The sequence below is a fragment of the Gigantopelta aegis genome, chromosome 15 (assembly GCF_016097555.1).
Source record: "Gigantopelta aegis isolate Gae_Host chromosome 15, Gae_host_genome, whole genome shotgun sequence".
NCBI classification, from domain to species: domain Eukaryota; kingdom Metazoa; phylum Mollusca; class Gastropoda; order Neomphalida; family Peltospiridae; genus Gigantopelta; species Gigantopelta aegis.
Genome location: NC_054713.1, coordinates 4,389,492 through 4,407,898, shown reverse-complemented (window position 1 = coordinate 4,407,898; position 18,407 = coordinate 4,389,492). Strand labels below are relative to the sequence as shown.

At 39.9% G+C, this 18,407-nt stretch overlaps 1 protein-coding gene across 1 annotated transcript in view; it reads right to left on the bottom strand.

The window, feature by feature from the left end:
• The window catches only part of LOC121389623, a 47,372-nt gene that overhangs the window by 24,931 nt on the left and 4,034 nt on the right, over positions 1-18,407 (bottom strand). Inside the window, exons 2-4 of the mRNA XM_041521263.1 lie at positions 4,191-4,740; positions 3,224-3,387; positions 1,168-1,601 (exon numbers count right to left, since the gene is read on the bottom strand). Coding sequence (XP_041377197.1) covers positions 1,168-1,601; positions 3,224-3,387; positions 4,191-4,740 — 1,148 coding nt within the window. The remainder of the gene's footprint in view (positions 1-1,167; positions 1,602-3,223; positions 3,388-4,190; positions 4,741-18,407) is intronic.

Sequence of the window (18,407 nt, the reverse complement as noted above, 5' to 3'; positions counted from 1 at the left end):
ACACCATAAGAATACACATAGTGTCTGTGTCTGTACTAAACAATATTCAATAGATATGTGGGTTCAGTTCAGACAGACCGAGCAGACAAACGTCCGCTAGACTGGTCAACACCATAAGAATACACATAGTGTCTGTGTCTGTACTAAACAATATTCAATAGATATGTGGGTTCAGTTCAGACAGACCGAGCAGACAAACGTCCGCTAGACTGGTCAACACCATAAGAATACACATAGTGTCTGTGTCTGTACTAAACAACATTCAATAGATATGTGGGTTCACTTCAGACAGACAGAGCAGACAAACGTCCGCTAGACTGGTCAACACCATAAGAATACACATAGTGTCTGTGTCTGTACTAAACAACATTCAATAGATATGTGGGTTCAGTTCAGACAGACAGAGTAGACAAACGTCCGCTAGACTGGTTTATGCGCCTCATATTAGACAAGTTGCCACTCAGGGAATCAGTCAAATAGTTCGTGAATGTTAGCGAAACTTTTGCTAGCTGAACCTGAGGGTGATGTGAGGCGGGGCACATTCTATAGTGGGGGGACGGTGTGTTACAAGACGTTTTGTAGGTTTATACAAATATATATAGTAGGACAAAACAAATTAATGTTTTGGGCCTCAAGTGGGGTACGCACCTTTCCCTGTCTCCCCGGCCCCCTCAAGTTCCTACGAGCTTGAATTATACAAAAGTTTGCAATAATTAAATGCAACTGTAGCAAGGGGTCTTTTATATGCACCATCCCACAGACAGGATAGCACATACCACGACCTTTGATATACCAGTCGTGGTGCACGGGCTGGAACAGTGGGCCCACCGACAGGGATTGATCCCAAACCGACCGCGCATCAAACGAGTGCTTTACCACTGGGTAACGTAACACTTCACTTCAGGCCCGAAGGAACCGAAATTGTACGGGGTTTTCTTTGTCCTAATCTATATATAAGATACAAATGTTGCTTGCGTCTACCACCCCACCCCCCCCCCCCCCCACCCCCACCCCACACACACACACACATACACAGACTGTGCCCCTCTATTAGAGGTTGTGCCCCTCTCCTACTCTAGATATCGTTCCTAACTTGACCTAAGGACCTGACTCGTATCGTGTGTCGTCGCCTTTACATCACTTTGGCAAAGTTTCCAATATACTTACGTTAGTAAGTTCTGGTAAGCCAGGTATTTCCAGCCTCCAGGCTTCATCGTCTGTGAGATGCATATGCAGTTTGTTCATCTTGTACATAGCCATGACGTCGAGCAGTCGCAGCACGTCCTCCTTGGGGTGGAAATTCCTCGCCACGTCCAGGTGCATCCCTCTGTACTCAAAGCGGGGCGCGTCGGAAACTTTCGTTCTGTAGACAACTCCTCCATTCTGAGCCATCAGGCCGAGGAGAGTCTGGACACCGTAGAAGACCCCCGAGGGACCCTCGCCCGTGATAAGGATGATGCTGTTCGTGGGGTCCACGGACAGGGAGTAAGCTTCGGGACCCGTCGAGCTCACTTCGGGCCCAGGTAGAGGAACAGTGCCCGTCATCAGTTTTATAACGTTGCTGTCGACGTCGGCACCTCCTGGACCCATGCCTGTTGTTTCTGAAAATATTAAGCCATCAAGTAGGTTTCTACATCATAGAGAAGATTTCTCACTCCAACCAGTGCACCACGACTGGTACATCAAAGGCCGTGGTATGTGTTATCCTGTCTGGGATGGTGCATATAAAAGATCCCTAGCTGCTAATCGAAAAGAGTAGCCCATGAAGTGGCGACAGCGGGTTTCCTCCCTTAATATCTGTGTGGTCCTTAACCATACGTCCGACGCCATATAACCGTAAATAAAAATGTGTTGAGTGCGTCGTTAAATAAAACATTTTCCTTCCTTCCTTTATAAAAAAAGAAGTTGATGATGATAACGAAGAAAAACATGATGATGATGATGATGACGATGATGATGATGCCGATGATGATGACGACTACCAAGGGGAAGAAGGAAGAGAAAAAGAAGAAAGTGATGATGATGATGATGATGATGATGATGATGATGAAGGAGGAGTATAGAAGACGAAAAAGATGATAATGATGATGATGACGACGACGACCAAGGAGAAGAAGGAAGCAAAAAAGAAGAAAGTGATTATGATGATGATGATGATGATGATGAAGGAAGAGGAGTATAGAAGAAGAAAAAGACGATGATGACGACAATGATGATAAAAAAGAAAAATACGATGACGATGATGATGATCATCATCATGATGATGAAGATGAAGGACAAGAAGAAGAAGAACATACTTTATTGTACTTCTGTGGACTTTGCCCAATGTATTCCTATCAGCAGAAAACATCATGACACAATATCATCAATGATAGAATATTCAATAACAACATACCGACTAGGTCTACAAAACCCTACACGCACAGTTACGTAACCCATAGCATCATCAGTAATAGTATATTCACAAAAGTACCAGTTTACGTCCAGGTCTACAATAACGACCACAACTGATACAGTCTCTCTGCCAACTGATCATGTATCTGCCCCACCCCTCACCCCCTTCTCTCTCGTACGAATAGGTGTGTGTGTGTTTGGTTGAGAAGTATTCTTTAGTTTACCTAATAAAGATCATATCTATTATATTTTTTCAATCGTTCTGATCGTTTCTCCTCTTTCGATATGCACTGTCGACAACTTACTTTGTGCCGCTTAATGCAAGGATCTTTTTGCGCTCATGTCCAATCGACTACCGTACTTTACACACATTGTACTAAATATTGCGTACAAAGATGAATTATATAAATACAACCGCAGTGGAATACGCCATCTTTGTCATTTAATAAAGAAGTGGCTATATACACGGTGACCGTGTGTATAACCTCGGCTATTGAGAGATGGTTATATACACGGCGGTCGTATTTTTATTACTATATATTTCTTTATTTATTAATTTATTTGTGGGGGAGGTGGTTATGGGACTGAAATGTTTGGAAATTGGGCAATGGATTTCGTGCAGGTGACAAATTTTAAACAGCAGTTATCTTATTTATCGTCTATCTAAAAAAAGAAAAGAAAACATCTCCATTAATTTCTAAGGTTTTAGGGTACGTAATTTTATCCTCTGTACCCTCTTGCAGAAACCCTGCAGTAAGATCGAAGTGGCGTTGACTAACTTAAGATCTAGATGTAGTGATTTCAGATTACAAACTTGGGAAATATTTACCTCTTAGAAAGTCGCCAGCATCCTTTGCCTCTGGCAGTGCGTACACTTTCCAGCGCGCATCGACCGTCACGTTACTGTCCTTGTGTACCTCCATCGAGTACGGGGATGGAACAATTCGCATGTTATCCACATCCGGGTTGTCTGCGACATAATTCCGGTCAAACCTGTATTTAAAAAGTCAGCAAAAACTTGTAGATAATTAATGACGAACGCCATGAGGTGTAAAAGGAACAGTAGCATGCACATTTAGTCCAATAAATGATAAATGATACATCACCTGTTTTCAGCAGTATATATTACTTGTTCTGGACAGTATAAACCCACCTGTTCTGGCAGTATAAACCAACAAATCTCACTATATAGACCATCTGTTCTCATTAGTATAAACTTATTTGGTGTCAGCAGTATAGTCCACCTGTTATGACAGTATAAATCTACTTGTTCTCATCAGTATAAATCACCTGTTCTGACAGTATAAACCTACATGTTCTCAGCAGTATAAATCACCTGTTCTGACAGTATAAACCAACTGATCTCAGCTATATAGACCATCTGTTCTCAGTAGTATAAAGTTCTCAAAAGTATAGATCACCTGTTCTGGACAGTATAAACCACCTGTTCTGGCACTATCAACCTACTTGTTCTCAGCAGTATAAACCTACTTGTTCTCAGCAGTATAAACCTACTTGTTATCAACAGCATAGACCACCTATTCTCAGCAGTATAAACCTACTAGTTGTCAAAAGTATAAATCTACTTGTTCTCAGCAGTATACACCTACTTGTTATCAACAGTATAGACCACCTGTTCTCAGCGGTATAAACCTACTAGTTGTCAACAGTATAGATCACCTGTTCAGGGCAACATAAACCAACTAATCTCAACTATGCAGACCATCTGTTCTGATCGGTATAAACCACCTGTTCAGGGCAGTATAAACCAACTAGTATCAGCAGTATAATCTCACCTGTCCTGAGCAGTATATGGATTATACTGATCCGTGGTGTATCTCTTCCACTGCTTCGCTGACCTGTAGTCGCTCACAAACTCCAGACTTCCGTCAGCTGTCGATGCGATCGCCTTGGCCGTGAGACTCGGGACGGCCAGGTACCAGTTCGGCATGGTGTCCGTCTTAGCGACCATCCAGTTGGCTCCCGTGTATTGTATCCGTCGCTCCTTTCCGGGAGGAAGGTCGTAGAAGTCGTCCGTCGGCTCCAGCCAAAAGTGGGTCCCTGCCACGTGGTGAACTTTGACCCCTTGACCCTCTATGACGGCTCCGTCGGGATTGGGCAAGGCGTCCGCGTGCATGGTTTTCGGTTCTATCATGTAGATGGAGTCGAAGTGCAGGCTCCAGTTTCCGTCTTTGGAGAGCGTCCTGGTGGCTTTGTTCTCCAGAACGATCTCCGCCCGGAACGTGCCGAACTCTCGGGTGTTGTCCAGCACATTGTGGCGGAGCACCAGGTTCTGGCTGAAGTCGTCCAGAGTCGTCTGGTCCCACTGCTGTCCGTCTGTCTCGCCTGAAATAGCAAAAGGAAAGAACGAGGATATCAATAGCACGTTCAAGAGGCCGAAAATCAGCGAGCGTTCATGATCAATTTAGTATACATTATAGATGGATCTATGCCGACCCACCGCGAACGCCATCCTTCCTGAACACTTTCTGTGAGTCGAGTGCTGTTCATCTGCCTCACCTGAAGTAGTAAAAATAACAGCGATAGAAGAGAGAAGTTCAGAAAACTAAATACTTGCGAACGTTCTTTGTAGATTTGGTGTATATCAAATATGAATCGATTCCCTGTTTTTAAATATAACGGGAAGGTGTGTGCCAAGTAGCAAGGATGATGATGATGATCATCATCATCATTATAATCGTTGTACATGTTGTTTATGGTGATGATGATATTGTTGTTGTTGCTGGTGGTGGAGATGGTGATGATGATGATGACAACGATGTTGATGTTGGTAGCGTTGAGGATGGTGGTGGTGGTGGTGGTGGTGGTGGTAATGATGATGATGGTGATGATGATGATTATGATGATGATTATGGTGGTGATGATGATGGTGATGGTGGTGATGATGATGGTGGTGGTGGTGATGATGATGATTATGATAATGATGATGATGATGATGGGGCACACACATCCCCCGGCCCCTAACCATAGGTTCTTACAAGCCTTCACGATAATCGTAGTGGTATATTAATTCGATGCTTATAACAGATTTGTTTTTCTTTTTTATATAATTTTAAAAATATTATATTGTGAACTGATATGGTTTAAAGAAACTTGAAACGCATGAGTCAGCCCTGGCAGAACATTAACTTGGTAGCCCATTCATTATTAGTTGTTGCTATTTGTTGTTGTTGTTGTTGTTTTTGTGTGGATTTGGTGTTTGCTTTTTCCTCGTCGACCAGGCGGTAGACGGCCGTTGCTAATATCTGTTGTTTTAGTCACACACTATCCGTGATGGCATATGCATGAGCCGAAAGGAGCGATATCACGGTATAAAAATAAAATCCATTGGATTCTATAGAATAAGCCTGATTATACTAGAATTAAAAGACTGATTGCTTCAGAAAATATCGCTTGTGTGTGTGTGTGTGTGTGTGTGTGTGTGTGTGTGTGTGTGTGTGTGTGACAGTGAGAGAGAGAGACAGACAGAGACAGAGATAGAAAGAAATATAGAGAGACAGAGAGAGAGAAACATAGAGAGAGAGACAAAAAGAAAAAGAGAAACACGAGAGAGAGAGAGAGAGAGAGTTGGGGAGAGAGATAGTATGCGTATGTGTGTTGTGTTCTTTTGATTTTTGTTTGTTTGCTTGTTTGTTTGTTTCTTTTGTTGTTGTTATTTTGTTTGGGTTTGGGGGTGGGTTTTTTTTTTTGGGGGGGGGGGTAAAAACATTTCTAAAACTCATCTCAATAAAATAAATTCATAGAGTTTGTTTAGCTCGGTCAAAGGATAGATATTTCCCGAGACCCGTGCTAGAAAAACAATCTACACAAAGGACTCGTCCCAGAAACTATTAATCCACATTTTTCTTTGTCACATTTATTATTAGACATGAGGCCCAGAGGCACCAAACCTATCTAGTGGGTCAACTCTACGCTGACAGCTTACACCCAGTCAAATTAAGGAGTGAGGTGTTTCTTGTTTTGCTTACTTTTACTTTCAGTTTATTTCGTGCTTTCATCGACATACGATTGAAGCAGGCCGTCTCGGACGCACGCCTCTACCATATGGACTGTTTGTCAGTTGTATAGAAAGACAAGATGATGAAGTGGTTAATTTCCCGTCAGTAGTATATGACCGTAGATCACCATCGGTGTAACGTTCCAAACATTTTACATGTATTCTAGCTGGCAACCAGAGGCGGATCTAGGGGAGGGGGCCCAGAGCCCGCCTCCGCCCTAAATTTTGCGACAATTATAATTTTATTATATATTAATTTTTAAAAATTTCACGATCCCCCTCCAAAACTCCCCCAAAGTTCCTTCGGCATTCCGCCTTATGCCATTGGGCCCCCTAAATGCATTTTCTGGATCCGCTACTGGCAATAAATAGCCCCAACTTTGTATCCAAGGGTTACGCACATGTATATTGTGTGTTGTATAGTAACTTCACAAATGCGATACCAATACCTATGATGGCATAGAACTGTCATCGACATAATGACCCTGGTTTAAAATCTGTTTTACAACAGAATAGTATATGTTGGGACTTTATTTGTCAATACAACGATATACCTAAACCAACATAATGTGAAAATTATCAAAACATATTGTAAAAACTAAAACTAAACCTAGGATCAGACTGTCAACTGGCACGACTAAGTTGGCCAACTCGACGGTTGCGTTGTAATTGTTGCAACTCCCGACTTACGACGAGCGTGCTCAGATTTACGACTAATGGGTTATACGACGAGAATCGATTTGCAAGAGCGCTCTGACTAGCAACTGGACAGTCGTAACTCAATGGGCTATTTCTCGTTCCAACCAGTGCACCACGATTGGTTTATCAAAGTATGTCGTATGTGCTATCCTGTCTGTGGGATGGTGCATACACACAATTCCTTGCTACTGAAGAGAAAATGTTGCGGGTGTCATCTCTAAGACTGTATAAGTCTAAATTACCAAATGTTTGACATCCATTAGCCGATGATTAATAAATTAATGTGATCCAGTCGTGTCGTTAAACAATACAAATAAACTATGCCTACATCCTGCTTGGGTTATGTCTCTCATAGCTGCATCCTTTGATGCCCATCTCAAAGCTGGCGTTATGGTTTATTGCGAGCAATTAGCTCTTGCTCGAACAAGCTCGCAAAAAAATCTTTTCCGAAAAACTGCTCGCCTCATCGCATGCTGTTATCGCTAAATCAATGTGCTCCAGCGGTGTCTTAAACAAAACAAACTGCTCGCCTCATCGCATGCTGTTATCGCTAAATCAATGTGCTCCAGCGGTGTCTTAAACAAAACAAACTGCTCGCCTCATCGCATGCTGTTATCGCTAAATCAATGTGCTCCAGCGGTGTCTTAAACAAAACAAACTGCTCGCCTCATCGCATGCTGTTATCGCTAAATCAATGTGCTCCAGCGGTGTCTTAAACAAAACAAACTGCTCGCCTCATCGCATGCTGTTATCGCTAAATCAATGTGCTCCAGTGGTGTCTTAAACAAAACAAACTGCTCGCCTCATCGCATGCTGTTATCGCTAAATCAATGTGCTCCAGCGGTGTCTTAAACAAAACAAACTGCTCGCCTCATCGCATGCTGTTATCGCTAAATCAATGTGCTCCAGTGGTGTCTTAAACAAAACAAACTGCTCGCCTCATCGCATGCTGTTATCGCTAAATCAATGTGCTCCAGTGGTGTCTTAAACAAAACAAACTGCTCGCCTCATCGCATGCTGTTATCGCTAAATCAATGTGCTCCAGCGGTGTCTTAAACAAAACAAACTGCTCGCCTCATCGCATGCTGTTATCGCTAATCAATGTGCTCCAGCGGTGTCTTAAACAAAACAAACTGCTCGCCTCATCGCATGCTGTTATCGCTAAATCAATGTGCTCCAGCGGTGTCTTAAACAAAACAAACTGCTCGCCTCATCGCATGCTGTTATCGCTAAATCAATGTGCTCCAGCGGTGTCTTAAACAAAACAAACTGCTCGCCTCATCGCATGCTGTTATCGCTAAATCAATGTGCTCCAGCGGTGTCTTAAACAAAACAAACTGCTCGCCTCATCGCATGCTGTTATCGCTAAATCAATGTGCTCCAGCGGTGTCTTAAACAAAACAAACTGCTCGCCTCATCGCATGCTGTTATCGCTAAATCAATGTGCTCCAGCGGTGTCTTAAACAAAACAAACTGCTCGCCTCATCGCATGCTGTTATCGCTAAATCAATGTGCTCCAGCGGTGTCTTAAACAAAACAAACTGCTCGCCTCATCGCATGCTGTTATCGCTAAATCAATGTGCTCCAGCGGTGTCTTAAACAAAACAAACTGCTCGCCTCATCGCATGCTGTTATCGCTAAATCAATGTGCTCCAGTGGTGTCTTAAACAAAATAAACTTTAACTATAACTATGGTTGTCTTTTGTTGTTGTTTTGTTGTTGTTGTTGTTTTTTGCGGTCACTCTTTGATGTTAGTGTTACTGAACTAAACTGAACTGAACTGAACTTTATTTACACTCAGGCCATATCAGCAGTATATTATTGTCGATACACAAATATTCTCTTATCTTGCTGTTCGCCCTGATAAGGTTTCAAATATATGTTTTTAAATACGTGCAGTACAGTTCAGTGATATGACGATAGTTATCAATGTATCTCTATAGCTACCACCTGTATTTAATTAAGGCTTCCGGCTATTAGTTCAAAGTCAAGGTCCAATCAAGACAGTTTGTGAATGCAGTTGCAAACGTGATACACATTAATATATGATAATGCTTGTTTGTGCAGCTACTGTTATCTGTACCCATTTCACTTTTTGAATTGTTCAACAGCAATATTGCACATTAGATATTTGCCCCAAAGAAGTTTATTATGTTGCTTATGTGTAATGGAACAAGTACTTTTGATAATACATGAGTGGCCGTTAGATACCATTTATCTTAAACGAGTTATTTTAAAATGTATCTAACAAGCGAAAGCCAGCTGGATACGTTTTCAAACAACGAGTTGTAAGATAAATGGTATCTAACGGACACGAATGCATTATTCCTTTTCTTATATATCCTCAACAATCAGGTTTAAAAAAAAACTTTTTTTTAAACTAAACGTTATTTACAGCCTTTGCGCTTGTAGCTAACTTACGCGTCACAGACAAATGATTGTCAGGTTAACTATACGTCACAGTGTAAGCTAATGTTTTGTGTACGGCAAGTCTCACAAACCTGGTACCATTTACTAGTTTACATGTCCCACTGATCTGACAGGTGTGTTTGGTATATTTAACATAAATTCCCACCTTCTTGTATATCATATAAAACGTGAATAAATACACAAGAGTCATTAATTTAGTACAAAAAATCCAGTTGATAGAAAAGTTAAAGTTTGTTTTGCTTAACGATACCACTGGGGCACATTGGTTGATTAATCATCGGCTATTGGATGTCAAACATTTTGGTAATTCTGACACTTAGTCATCAGAGGAAACTTGCTATATTTTTTCCATTAGCAGTAAGGGATCTTTTATATGCACTTTCCCACAGCAGGAAAGCACATACCACAGCCTTTGTCCAGTAGTGGTGTACTGGATGGAACGAGAAAAACCAATCAGTTGAATGGATCAACCGAGATGGTTCTACCATGCGACGCAAGTACCTCAAGCGAGCACTCAACTGACCGAGCTAAATCCCGTCCAAATATATATATATAGATATAGATATATATATATATATATATATATATATATATAGAGAGAGAGAGAGAGAGAGAGAGAGAGAGAGAGAGAGAGAGAGAGAGAGAGAGAGAGAGAGAGATAAATAAACAGATATAGTATATAGATAGATAGATAGATAGATAGATAGAGGTTATTATTAGAGGTTTTTTCGGTATCGTCAATATCATATATTAGGAATACAAATTGTATTATGCGAGCATCTGCCATTGAAATGTTTTCATTCGATGACTATGAATGCATACGTCAATTATGGAGTGTCACACAAGTACGTTTGCTTAAATGTCAATAAACCTAGTGCCGTGACCTCGATTAATTTACATCTAATTTGCAAAGTTATCAAAGTCTTAAAGTATGTGATCTAAAGAATATCATATACTTTGATTCCACTGAAAATGTAAGATATTATAGGATAGATAGATAGATAGAGATAGATAGATAGATAGATAGATAGAAATAGATAGAAATAGATAGGTAGATAGATATATAGATATAGATAGATAGATAGATAGATAGATAGATAGATAGATAGATAGAAAGAATACTAAATTTCTTTTCTCTATATTATATCCATCTTTGTGGATTATTGTTATTTCTGTTGTATATGAATGAATGAATGAATGATTGAATGAATGAATGAATGAATGAATGATTGATTGAATGAATAAATGAATGAATGAATGTTTAACAACACCCCAACACCAAAATACACATCGACTACTGAGTGTCAAATAAAGGTAAGTAACTCTATCAACGATGCCATAGGATGACCTGATTTCGTTTCTCCCCACCCCACCCTGTAAGTTATTTTAGGCTCAGCTCGGCCCTGTTTGCGTTATTTTACCGTAAACGGTTCTGTATCAACAGACGAGGACCACATCAAGGCGGATTTCTGTCTTTGTAGTGCGGACATTTAAATGCAAAACAGTGCATCTCGCTGTTTACCGTTACCTGACTGGCGGTCTTCTTCGAGTGGTCAGGTACACAGCACCGGTGTTTGACTAGCCTCGAACCTGTGCCAGTGTTCCCAACTGTTTGCCATACAACTCTCTGTTCTCACAACACAAAAGCTTCTGTTGACATGTGGGGTCAGAGGCCAACCGCAGTATTGTCGTGAGGAGGGAGAAAACGGTGACCCCGAGTAACTTGGATATTTAGCTTCTTTCTTTCTCTTCCGGCATAGGTGGCGAAGTAGTCCGAAAGAACCATAGCCGAAGATGGCTACCGATTTTTGAAGCTATCTTAGCGCTTCAATATCATAAAAGCGTCGTAAGCCATGACGTCACAACGACGCATGCCATAACGCCTTACGACGGTTTTACGATAACGTTGCCTTAAGATAGCTTCGAAAAGCTGGGACCTGGACATTTTGTATATAGTGGGGGGGGGGGGGGGGGGGGGGGTTGGTTGGTGTGTTTTTTGCCGATTGATTTGTGTAGTCTAGGGTGTCCCTTTTGAGAATATTCCTGATGAACCAGGGTCATTATTTGGATTTTAAAAAACATTTAAGATGGCGACCAAGATGGCCTCCATTCCCTATCTTCGGCTATAACGTTCACTTTATTAAACCTATAATGATAATTTTGGCATTTAGTCAAATGTTTTGGGAATCAAAAATCCATTTGTAATCATTTATTAGATTGATCTACATCATAGGAAATTCAAGACGGCTGCCTATATTGCTGCAAATTTATATTTTGAACATATAACTTGCTCCAAATAAGCCTAGCATGATACTTTTATGTCTAGTCATAGGTTTTGATTTAAAGGCCATCTTGGACGCCATCTTGAATTTCTCAAAACGCTCAATGATGACAGTGGTTCATAAGGTGAATTCTCAAAAGAGACACCTTTGGCAACACATGTTAATCGAGAAATAAATTATATACAAAATGCCCACGTTCAATCAGTAGATCCCATTTGCTGCCAGTCTATAGGGGTCATGTGATCCGCCTTAAAGAGTCGGACGGGAATTTGCTGCCATTGTGACAAGTGTTCAACTAATATAGTCTTTTAACGACTACAATTGCATATTAAATGGAGAATACTACATGAGTTACCATTAGACTCCATTTATCATTTTTGAAACGTATTTAACGAGCGAAAGCGAATTGGATACGTTTTTAAACAATGAGTTGTAAGATAAATGGCATCTAACGAACACAAATGTAGTATTGTATTTCTTACATATCCTCTGGGGGGAAAAAACAACAACAACAAAAAACCACCCAAAAACCCAACAAAATCCCTCCAAAAAAAAACAAAAAAAAAACAGGTTAAAAATAAATGTCAACGTATTTTCCAACAAAATCTTATTTACAGCCACTGTGCTTGCAGTACCTTGAACGTCACATCGTATACAGTTTCAGGTTAACGTGTACGTCACAGAGCGATCAATTTTGTTGGTTGGTATGGCACTAGCGACCTGGTCATCACCTATGGGTAGCCGGTCGTATGTCTTTAAATTGTTATCACATGTACGTGTGCTATCAGTGTGTGTTATTAAAAATAACAAATGTGTGAGAAATACAATTTCATGTGTACAGTATCAGTGTCGGTATATTTCGGGTAGTTCTACTGTTTGTAATAGCTGACATCGTTTTACGTCTTCATATATATTTACTTTGCACTTAAAGGGACATTCTTGAGTTTGCTGCATTGTAAGATGTTTCCGACTAATACAATATTTCTACAATTAAACTTACATATTAAATATTGTTTCTTGTTTAGAATGTCAGTGTCTGTGTGTCGATGTGTTTCAGGTCGTCTTAATATTTGTACGAAAAAATATATTTTAGGAAATAAAATGAAATTAACTTAGTACAAATATTAGAACGATCAGAAACACGTTTAATATACAGCCACTAATATTTTATGAAGAAAACTATATTTGATATGTAATTACAATCTTTAAAAAGTCTGTGTTAGTCGATAACATCTTAAAAATTGCAGCAAACTCAGGAATGTCCCTTTAAGAATTATTGAGAGGTCAGACTTTAGTTTGGACCATTACAAACACTAGGACGACCAAACCGCCTTGTGTATACAGACGCTGACATTTTTAACGAGATGATATACTTAATAACAATATATAAAGTTATAGTTTTCTTTTGTATAACCACACCACTAGAGCATATTAATTTATTACTCGTCGGCTATTAGGTGTCAATCATTTTATAGTTCTGACTCCCGCTACATTTTTTCATCAGCAAAAGGGGATCCTTTGTATACACTTTCCCATAGACAGGACAGCACATGCCACGGTCTTTGATATGTCTGCCGTGGGGCTCTGATTGGGACATGAGAAGAAGAAAAAAAAGTTAGAGAACGGATCCACTGTAGCGGTTTGAACCTACAACCCAAGCAACTAACCACTCTCTGGCTGAGCTAGACCCGCCCCTTTAATGTGTCATTTGATTTGTTAGAAAAAGCGGGCGGGACATAGCCCAATGGTATAGCGCTCGGTTGACGTGCGGTCAGTATTGGATCGATCCCCGTCGGTGGGCTCATTGAGCTATTTTTTTCCAGCCAGTGCACCACGGCTGGTATACCAAAGGCCGTGGTATGTGCTATCCTGTCTGTGGAAAAGTGCATACAAACGATCCTTGCAGCTAATGGAAAAATGTAGCGGGCTTCCGCGGAAGACTTCGAGTAAAATTACTAGTACTTAATGTATGACATTAAAATTACTATTACTTAATGTATGGCATTAAAATTACTAGTACTTAATGTATGGCATTAAAATTACTAGTACTTAATGTATGGCATTAAAATTACTAGTACTTAATGTATGACATTAAATAGCTGATATTAATAAATCAATGTGCTTTGGTGGGAGTCGTTAAACTGAACAAACTTTAAACTTTTAAACTTTTCGATTGTTAGTCGAAGACGTTTTACAATAGCAGCGAACAACTCAGAAGATTGTCTATAAAAGGCTAACATTTCATGCTGCTACATTCCCATAAAATAAACTTCATGCAGTGGCAGAACTGCTGGGCCGTAACTAGGATTTTTGTTGGGGGTGGGGGGTGGGGGGTGGGGGAGAGGCAGCTGGGTAGTTAATAGACTAAAACTCCTTAAACGGTTAAGAAGAGAATTTTCTTTAAGTTTCTATAACCCCACCCCCCACCCCCACCCCTTGCCCCACCCTCCCCCGCTAGCTACGGCCCTGAACTGTTTGGTCAGCGGTTCAAGGGTGCATGTAAACAACAACTGCTAAAATATCCAATTAACTTTAAACATTTTCTTTTTTTTTTAAATATTTATAGTGATGTTCATTACTTTGTATTTCCCATAGTTTGACACCCAATAGCCGATGTATTTTTCGTGGTGGGGTGTCGTTAAACATCTATTCTATTCTATTCTGTTTTGTGCAAGTGGGGTGGGGGTGGTGTGGGTGAAAGGAGACTTCCTATAGCTAAGGTACAGTGTTCTGGGAAGTGGCAGTCGTATTATGGCCGAAATATGATTTTTAAAAGATCACTGACTTTGACCTTCAGATTTGACACAAATATAGGCAAAAACAGCACACGTACACAAACACCTAGCCACATGATTTAGTTCTGCTGTCATTTTCCCACGAAAAAATAACATTTCCTACCACGATCTCTGATATATCAGCTGTGGAGCACTAGTGAGAATAGCAAATATTTGTGTGTCGACCCCTGGACACATCTGACTTCCGCTAGAGTATCGGTGATCGCGACATGACGCGAGGCCGGAACGCTTGATATGATAAAAACAAGGATACAGAAGCAAGTTTCATACATTTTAGTTATTTACACATATTTGACGTGTCAAATTAACCATAGTAATTTTGAATATTTAAAAAAAAAAAAATTAAAGTTACATTCCTTAGTTTGCTGCATTGTAAGATGTTTCCGACTAATAAAATATTTCTACGATTAAACTTACAAATTAAATATTTTTTCTTGTTTAGAATATCAGTGTTGTTATATTCAATGTGTTTCTGGTAGTCTTAGTATTTATAAGAAGCCCAAACTGAATTTTGTCTTCAAATGATTTCGTACGTACGAAAAAAACATATTTTAGGAAATAAAATGAAATACGTTTAATATACAGCCACTAATATTTTATGCAGAAAATATATTTGATATGTAATTACAATCGCTAAAACGTCTCTGTCAGTCGATAACATCTTAAAAATTGCAACAAACTCAGGAATATCTCTTTAAGGATGTGCAATATATATATAAAGAAATATTGACTATTAACTGCAAACATAAAAAGTTAATTTGTTTTATTTAACAACAATTGTACATGATATGTACCCGAATTAAACCAATTGCCCGAATCTGGATAACAACATTTATTCATATTAACATTACTTTAAGAAGTTTGTTTTGTTTAACGACACCACTAGAGCATATTGAATGATTAATCATCAACTATTGGATGTCACACATCTGGTAATTCCGACATATAGTTTAAGAGAAGAAACCCGTTACACGTATCCATTAGCAGCAAGGGATCTTTTATATGCACCATCCCAGATACAGGATAGCACATACCACGGCTTTTGATATAACAGTGTTGCACTGGCTGGAAATAGAAATACCTCAATGGGTCCACTAACGAGGATCGATCTAAGATCGACCCCGCATCAAGCGAACGCTTTACCATTAGGCTACATTCCGCCCCTGCAAACATAAGGTGCAAGAAAAAGTAATGATAAATATAGTGTATTGTAGCGTTTGATTGGAGTTTGATTCGAGTGATGTTTGGAACGCTAGACTCAAGGGGTGAAGGGTCCGTTTGAATTGAGTGATATTTGAAACCCTATACCCAAGGGAGGGTGGTGTCTGGTGGGGAGGGGGGTGTTGCTCCAATTAGCACAATAACTGGTATAGCAAAGTTCGCGACAAAAGCAGTAGCCTATGTTGTATCATCATGGATGTTGTTGGGTTTTTTTTTTGTCCAGCCACCATTTATAGACATCTAATAGGAAGGAAGGAAATGTTTTATTTAACGACGCACTCAACACATTTTATTTACGGTTATATGGCGTCGGACATAAGGTTAAGGACCACACAGATACTGAGAGAGGAAACCGGCTGTCACCACTTCATAGACTACTCTTTTCGATTAGCAGCAAGGGATCTTTTATATGCACCATCCCACAGACAGGATAGCATACACCACGGCCTTTGATATACCAGTCGTGGTGCACTGACTGGAACGAGAAATAGTTCAATGGGCCCACCGACGGGATTCGATCTTAGACCGACCGCGCATCAAGCGAGCGCTTTACCACTGAGCTACGTCCAGCCCACACATCTAATAGCTTCTGTTTAAAGCATGTGCTGGGGTGCCGTTAAAGGGACACTCCTATCTCTGACCGCACCTGTCTGTGTTGCTGGGATCAATATTGATTTGTCTTCACATCACCAACTGGTTCAGGGAGAAACAAACAGAAAACACATGAAACGAGAATACAAGATGGATGGCAAATCTTAACATCGTCCAACTGTCAATTTCGTGTCACGGTGATTGTATACGAAGTGACAAAAGAAACGCAAACTGTGGGCGGGCGGGCGCATGAGATCGCCAACCTTGAAAAAGTGTCCATTTTTATTTTTGAAAGTGCACCTTTTTGTCTAGCCCACTCCCCTTGTTATTTAAGGTTACAGGTGTGGATCCAGGAGAGAGTGTTGGGGAGCACACCTCCCACCTTCGAATTTTGAACTCTCACACACTCCCCCACCCCACCACTCCAATATATATATATATTTTTTAAATCCAGTGTTGATCACAGCAGTATTGAACATTGAAAATTGAATATTCAACCAACTTCCTCTTCCCAATGTGTATCAATAATAATTTATAAAAATCCAATGTAAATCACAACATTTGTACCTTGAAAGTAGAATACTTAACCAACTTCCGCTTTCCAATGTGTAGCAATAATAATTTATAAAAATCCAATGTAAATCACAACATTTGTACCTTGAAAGTTGAATACTTAACCAACTTCCGCTTTCCAATGTGTAGCAATAATAATTTATAAAAATCCAATGTAAATCACAACATTTGTACCTTGAAAGTTGAATACTGAACCAACTTCCGCTTTCCAATGTGTAGCAATAATAATTTATAAAAATCCAATGTATATCACACCAGTATTGGACCTTGAAAGTTAGATATTGAACCAACTTGCGCTTCCCAATGTGTATCAAATGAAGACCATTAATTTATTTGTGTTTAGTGGGAGACATGTAATACCTGCGTCGGCTTAGAGCGTGGGGGGGTGGGGGGTGGGGGGGGGGGGTGTCTTATTGCCTTATATAATGCATGTTAGTGTACTTTGGAATGTTGTAGGTTCCCTCGTTAAACGTTTCGCCCCCTCCCTAGGGAAAATGCTATACCCGCTTCTGGGTTAGGTAGAACTTTCACTGTCTAAATAATGTTTGCAATTTTAATTATTAATTATTAATTTATGCACATTCTCAATATTTTGAAGTTGTCATGTTTTTCTAAGAACACACATTTTATCTGCATATAACAGAGTGCACTGTTTGAAAATTCGTTGTGCACTTTGTCACCACACCACTATGCGTTGTGTCAGCTTAATAAGAGTCCGGTTTAGGAAATAGTTCCTCATAAAAACCATACTATAAAATTATGATATGCGTTTTGAACTCTTTGTTTGATGATTACAAGTAGGCTGACCCCAGTAGTATTTAAGTAACCCACTGATTTGAAGTTACTTGTAATATTTAGTACTAACTGATAACTGTGCAAGTGGTATAGTGTCACTTGCGTAACAGAAACACGAGGCGGTGCTCTGGCATGAGGGTGGCTAACTAAAAATGTCTTTAGTCAACCAGTGCTGATTTTTCCTACGGTAGTTGTAAGTTGAGAGCACTCCCTAAAACTAGTAGTCACATGACCGTCTCGATGTATTTTTCACAGACTATATTCCAACATCTAGTATTAGACTGTGGAGTAATTAATGGTGGTGTGCAACCTTTTTATGTTTACTTGTATTAATATATGTATATATAGTGTAATTTTTAGTTTCCCACTGTGTTATCACAGACTATTACATTTACAAAAAATTGTAAGTAAACATATGGCTTTCACCATAATATTAGTGAGAAATAAGTGTGGTTTCACTTTTGTATTTAAGCACATTTACTCAGGCACGGCGGAAGCAAATAGACATTGGGTGTGTTGACTGAAATCGAGCGCAAAGCAAAGTTTCTAGGGGTTTTTCAGGGTATGCTCCCCCGTAATATTTTGAAAACTGGATGTCCTCAAATGCAA